A 6,565-nucleotide genomic window follows, 5' to 3' on the forward strand; every position below is an offset into this window, starting at 1 on the left:
AAATGCAAATCAAAACCACACTGAGATACCACCTAGCCCCAGTAAGAATGGCCATCATTAATAAAACAAACAGCCGGGCTCGGTGGCTCAGCCTGTAATCCCGCGCCTTTGGGAGGCTGAGGTAAGTGGATTGCCTGAGCCCGTGGGTTCGAGACCCGCCTGGGCAGGTGAGACCTCATCTCTACAATAAATCAAAAAAATTAGCCGGGCGTGGTAGCATGTGCCTGTAGTTCCAGCTACTTGGAAGGCTGAGCGTGTGCCTGTAGTTCCAGCTACTTGGAAGGCTGAGGATTGCCAGAGCCCAGCAAGTCGAGGCTGCGGTGGCCAAGAGCGGCCACTGCACTCCAGTCTGGGCAACAGTGAGACTCCAACTCAAAAAATAAAAATAAAAATAAAAATAAAACAAACAACTCAGATGCTGGTGAGGATGCAGAGAAAAAGGAACGCTTCTACACTGCCAATGGGAACGCAAACTAGTGCAACCTCTTTGGAAGACAGTGTGGCAATTTCTGAAAGAACTAGAAATTGACCTTCCCTATGATCCAGCAATCCTCCTATTGGGAATATACCCAGGGGGACCTCAAGTCATTCTACCAAAAAGATACCTGCACACGCATGTTTGTGGCAGCTCTATTCAGAATAGCAAAAACATAGAACCAACCAGGCTGCCCATCGAAGCTGGACTGGATTAAAAAAAATGCTACATATACACAATGGAATATTATGCAGCCATAAAGAAGGACAAACATATGGACTTCGCAGCAACTTGGATGGATTTAGAGTCTATCGTATCACAGAAACAAAGAACAGAGCATCATATGTTCTCACTCATAAGCAGACCTTGAACAATTATATTATAAGAAAGGGATTGGCAGTAGTGGGAAACTGTCAGGGGAGAGGGGTGGGGTTAGCAGTTAAGGAAAACTGCTAGGGGAGGGAGGGGCATACCTCATCAACAAGGGTACCTACATAATCAAAATTTGTATACCTAACCCTGAATTGTACCCCACATCTTTATAATTTAAAAAAAAAGAAAAAGAAAAAAGTAAAATAAAAGTTTGCTACAGGCCAGGTGCAGTGGCTCAGCCTGTCATCCCAGTACTTTGGGAGACTGGGCCCAGTGGACTGCCTGAACCCAGGGGTTTGAGACCAGCCAGGCAACATGGGGAGACTTCGTCTCTACAACAACAACAACAACCAAAAAAAAAATTTAGCTGGGCGTGGTAGCGCATGCCTGTAGTTTCGGCTACTTGGAAGGCTGAGGTAGGACAGCCAGAACCCAGCAGGTCAACGCTGGAGTGGCCGTGAGTGTGCCATGGCACTCCAGCCTGGGCGACAGAGTGAGACTCCAACTCAAAAAATAAAATAAAGTAAAATAAAATAAACAAGTAAGCCGGGTGCGGTGGCTCATGCCTGTAATCCCAGCACTTTGGGCAGCTGAGGCAAGAAGACTGCCTGAGCCCAGGGGTTCCAGAGAAGCCTGGGCAACTTGGTGAGACCTTGTCTTTTCAATAAATCAAAAAATCAACCAGGTGTGGTGGTGCATGACTGCAGTTCCAGCTACTTGAGAGGCTGAGGTGAAGGGACTGCTTGAGCCCAGCAGATAGAGGCTGCAGAGGCCTTGAGTGTGCCACTGTACTCCAGCCTGGACGAGAGTGAAACTCCTACTCAAAACAAAAAATATTAATAATAATAATCAAATAAATAAAATAAATTCTCCAACAGCTCACCCTCATAGTAGGCAACACGTCTGCGCTCCTTCATAAAAGATCCTGCAAAAACAGTCCCCACCGCCCCTCTCCTTCACCCGCTCCTTGCTAGCTGGACCTGGCCAAGCTTCCAGCTCTCCGACAGCCAAGATCATTCCCAGCACTCTCCCTGACACTCCCTGACTTCCTGTTCACTTACGCGCTTAAAGTCTGTCCTGATCGCTAGGCTGGCGTTCCCGAGAGCCGGGACTTGTGTATCGATCCCGCTCAGCCCCGCCCACTACGGTGCCCGGCCCAAGGAGGTGCCCGCTGAAGAGTGGATGGAAGGGCCGGCTGGGGAGAAAGACCTGCGCCAGGCGGGCAGGCGGACGCCGGGAGGCTGTGTTCTCTCTGAGCTTCGTGCTGTCATCCGTAACGTGAGGATACACAGCAGCCCGACCTCGCGGGACCCGGGTACGGCTCGGCAGGAGGACGGCCGTCCCTAGAGCGGCACTGTCGCCTCCCTTCCTCCAACGCCTGCAAGGACGCCGAGTAGTGGGAAGTAACGTCAAGTGTCCCTGCCCCGGGTTCTGTGGGACGATGACTCCTTTGCCGCGCTCTGAGGAGGTGGTGGAGAAAAAACGCCACGAGGAAGAAAGGGAAAGTTTGCAGATGCCAAGCGCAGCCCGCGGCCACCAGGAAGCGTCCCCCCGAACCCCGCGCCGCCGCACCTTCACCCGCTGCGCCTCGTTGATGCACTGCTGGTAGCTGCCGATGTAGAAGGCGTTCTTCACGTCGAACAGCTCGTCCACCTCCCCGGAGCCGCCGGGGGACTGGCCAGGGGCCGGAGGTGCCATGTCTCTGTCCTCTCACCCACACCTCGTCCGGAGAGACACGTCGCCCGGAAGCGGAGCACGTTACGAGGCATGCTGGGAAATGTAGTTTACTCCTTCCGAGGGGGCAGGGAAATGAGCCAATGGGAAGCTCTTCGACAGGAGCAAGGGGGCGGGAGACCCAAGTGCGTCTCGCAGGGCATTTCGGGAATTGTAGTTTGCCTTGACCACCGCGAGCCAAGGCGATCCGACGGAACACGAGTAGAAAAGGTCGAGGCTAGGACTGGCAGAGTAAGCCAGAGAGGGTGGGACCACGCAGGAGGCGGATCCAATAAACGGAATGGGGTCTCGCGACGTCATCGCCCCGCGCCGGAAAGGAAGATTCCACAGCTCCAGGGCCGGCGGCGAGGATGGCAGGCTTCGCGGAGCTCGGGCTGTCGTCGTGGCTCGTGGAACAATGTCGGCAGCTGGGTTTGAAGCAGCCCACGCCCGTGCAGCTCGGCTGCATCCCCGCCATCCTGGAGGGTGAGTGTGGCCTGGCTCCTCTCCACCTTCCCTCTTCCAGCCTTTGCCCGTCTCAGGAGGCGAGAGGCATCCTTGGGCGAGTCCGGGGGTCCGCTGTTGGCTTTTAGGCTGCACGACTGCCTTGCTGTGTGTTTGCGACCTAATCTCTGAGACGTCCATAGCCTCCGAGCACAGGCAGGGCTTGATACAGGTCCCCGATAGTACCGTAAACCCTAGCAGAGCCGGCACTACTATTTTCATTTCACAAATAGAGACTAGACTGGGCGCGGTGGCTCACGCCGGTCATCCCAGCACTCCGGGAGGCTGAGGTGGGAGGATCGCCTGAGCCCAGGCGTTCAGACCAGCCCGGGGAACAGAGCGAAACCCCGTTTCTACGAGGCGGAGAGAGAAGAGAGGAAAAGAAAATCCTAGGCTGTCAAAACGGCTGGTGTATGCAGGCCTCCGTGGTCCTATGACTGTTCTCTCTGCTCTTTTGGCCCAACTCAGGTTTCCCACTGAAGAGATCCACAGGCAACCTAGGATGTGACAAATTGAAGAATTAAGAGTCAAGGAGGGACTTGGGGTGTATATTGGGGAAGGGAATTCTGGGTTTCCCAAGGGCCTGTGCTCCAGGAGCGAGTCAGAATGAGGGGGTGGTAAGCTGCAGGTATCACTGGTCAGATGCACGTGAGTCCCAATCCAGCCTGCCACGACACCAGCTGTGTGTCTTAGACAAGTCTCTGAGACTAAGTTTTCCTTACTGTTAAATGAAGATAACAGGCTTCTCTCTCCTAGAATTTGCCCGTTGTCCTCAACAGAAAGTGGTCGGTGTGCCCAGAATGGAAAAGGCATAGGCCAGGAATGGGCATACAGTAACTGCTTACGAGATGTAAGCTGTCATACACTGTCTCGATGGAATAGCTGTCTCCATGCAGAGTATGTTGATGCCGCCTTGCTCCCCACCCAGGTCGGGACTGCTTGGGCTGCGCCAAGACAGGCAGCGGCAAGACGGCGGCATTTGTCCTTCCCATCCTGCAGAAGCTGTCTGAGGATCCCTATGGCATCTTCTGCCTCGTCCTGACACCCACCAGGTGAGCCCCCTGGCATGCTTTCACCAGCTGAGTTCTTCTGGGCAACCACTCTTTTCCCGTGTGCAAATGGGGGTGCAACTTGTGCCCACCTCTCCAGGGTGCTGCAGAGTTCAACAAGATGGTGTGTGTGTGACTTGTTCTCAGCACAGGACTTGCCAGCTGTCTCATAACCCAGGAAACAGATGCATTTCCTATCCTTGGGCAGACAAGCAGAAGGGCTGACACGCTGAGTCCTATAACAGTGATGGTGGGGGCACAGCATGCCACAGAGGCATGGCTTGGGGAGTCAGGGAAGGCATTGTTCAAGGGGTACCTTAAAGATGAAAAGGGCTTTGCGAAGGGACAAGGCGAAGGCGTGCGAAGCAGAGGAACCCGCTAGTGCGAGCATGCAGAGACATGAAAGAGGATGGAAGCGCAAAAGAGAATGACTTGTTAGAGCCCGTTTAAGAAGGACCTCGAAGGCCAGGTAGAGGGTTAGGATTGATTCTGACTGTGAGCAGGAAAGGACAAGGCAGGAGAGGGGTCACGGGCCAGGAGGTGACCTGGGCAGAGCTGGCTAAGGGTTAGAGAGGTGGGGATTTGGGAGACTGACCTGTCCCAGAGGAGAGGAGCTGCTGCTTGGGGTCCTGGTTTGGGTGATGGGATGTTATTGAACCCATTGCTGAGAAGAGGACACAGAAGAAGGCCCAAGTTTAGGGAAGGAGGCGATGCTGAGGCCACTTTGGGTTGGGCTGGGGTGCAGATGGCATGGGATGTTCTGGGCCAGGCCTGGTGAGGAGGAAGGGACCTCCAGTACTCGGCATCAGGGCCTCTGTCCAGAGGACAATGGAGCCAAAGAAGGGTGTGCAAGTGGGACAGGTCAGGAGCCCGGGACTCAGAGAGGAGCCCTGGGCATGGAGCGGGGAGGGTAGGCCATTACAGGCCTGACCCACCCGTCCCTTCCTGCCCACAGGGAACTGGCCTACCAGATTGCCGAGCAGTTCCGCGTCCTGGGGAAGCCGCTGGGCCTGAAAGACTGCATCATCGTGGGTGGCATGGGTACGGGCAGCCGGGGAGTGTGGGTAGCTCTGGGCGTGGGGTCCCGCAGCCTCCGGCCATCCGCCCAGCCCTGCCTCGTGCCCTCCGCCCCCAGATATGGTAGCCCAGGCGCTGGAGCTCTCCCGGAAGCCACATGTGGTCATCGCCACACCGGGGCGCCTGGCTGACCACCTGCGCAGTTCTAATACGTTCAGCATTGCAAAGATCTGCTTCCTGGTGAGTTGGCTGGCCCCACCCTCACAGGCCTCGTCAGCCTGGGGCATGTCTCATCCACTAGGGAAACACTTGTCCCACAGACTGTGCAGTAAAGCGCTGAGAGCAGTGTCAGGAAACAACAACCTCATTGGAAGGCCTGCCCTGGCAGGGGTGTGTGGGGGCCTGGCCTCGCAGACCTGGAGGGAGAGAGCCCTGGGGCCCATGTCCACACAGGCATGGGACCACGGGCGGCACCCTCACGCCTTCCCCACCCCTGCTGGCACTGCAGGTGATGGACGAGGCAGACCGACTGCTGGAACAGGGCTGCACTGACTTCACCGCAGACCTGGAGGTCATCCTGGCGGCCGTGCCTGCCCGCAGGCAGACGCTGCTATTTAGCGCCACGCTGACTGACACGCTCCGTGAGCTGCAGGGCCTGGCCACCAACCAGCCCTTCTTCTGGGAGGCACAGGCCCCGTGAGTCCACAGCAGGCAGGGATGGGGTACTGCCCACGCAGGGAGGGAAGGAGCCCATCTGACAGTAGGGGAAACTGAGGCTCCATGGCCTGCCTGTCCCCAGGGTGAGCACCGTGGAGCAGCTGGACCAGCGCTACCTGCTGGTGCCTGAGAAGGTCAAGGACGCCTACCTGGTCCACCTGATTCAGACCTTCCAGGACCAGCATGAGGACTGGTCCATCATCATCTTCACCAACACGTGCAAGTGAGTGGTGTGCATGGCCGCCTCTCCCCCACAGCCCTTCACAGAAGGAGCCCACGCGGGTCTGGGACACCAGCCAGTTTTGGTGCTCCTAGCCTCTGCTCAGACTGGTGGTCAGGGAGGCTCTGGGGGTAGAGCTGGCTTTGGGCTTCCTTGGCCCCACTCTTGATGGAAGGGCCAGGAAACCCTGCCAGTGGTGGTTAGAGCTGCTGTCAGCTGTGCTCTGGGGTGTCATGAGTCCTGGCCTCCAGTCCCATCTCACAGGAAGTTGTGACGATTAATGCCTGGTGTACATCAGCACCAATACAGAGTCCCCAGGGGCAGTTTAAGTCAGCTCCTCCCGTGAGCTGTTCAGAGAGGGCATTGAGACTCTCTGGGCTGTTCCAGCACAAGCCAGGGTCGAAGGGCAGAGATCAAGACAGTTCAAGCTGGGCTCAGTGGCTCAGCCTGTAATCCCGCGCCTTTGGGAGGCTGAGGTGAGTGGATTGCCTGACCCGC

The 6,565-nt window shown here is 56.3% G+C and overlaps 1 protein-coding gene across 2 annotated transcripts in view; it reads left to right on the forward strand.

The window, feature by feature from the left end:
• The first annotated feature begins 2,886 nt into the window (after window positions 1-2,886).
• DDX49 (DEAD-box helicase 49) overlaps window positions 2,887-6,565 on the forward strand; it is a 7,571-nt gene continuing 3,892 nt past the window's right edge. For both annotated transcript variants that reach the window (XM_008058486.2, XM_008058478.2), the window contains exons 1-6: window positions 2,887-3,046; window positions 3,993-4,116; window positions 5,069-5,154; window positions 5,249-5,370; window positions 5,639-5,826; window positions 5,930-6,070. In XM_008058486.2, coding sequence (XP_008056677.1) covers window positions 2,932-3,046; window positions 3,993-4,116; window positions 5,069-5,154; window positions 5,249-5,370; window positions 5,639-5,826; window positions 5,930-6,070 — 776 coding nt within the window. In that variant the 5' untranslated portion in view covers window positions 2,887-2,931. The remainder of the gene's footprint in view (window positions 3,047-3,992; window positions 4,117-5,068; window positions 5,155-5,248; window positions 5,371-5,638; window positions 5,827-5,929; window positions 6,071-6,565) is intronic.

Source organism: Carlito syrichta, unplaced genomic scaffold, assembly GCF_000164805.1.
Source record: "Carlito syrichta isolate Samal-C Ts95f unplaced genomic scaffold, Tarsius_syrichta-2.0.1 Scaffold89783, whole genome shotgun sequence".
Taxonomy (NCBI): domain Eukaryota; kingdom Metazoa; phylum Chordata; class Mammalia; order Primates; family Tarsiidae; genus Carlito; species Carlito syrichta.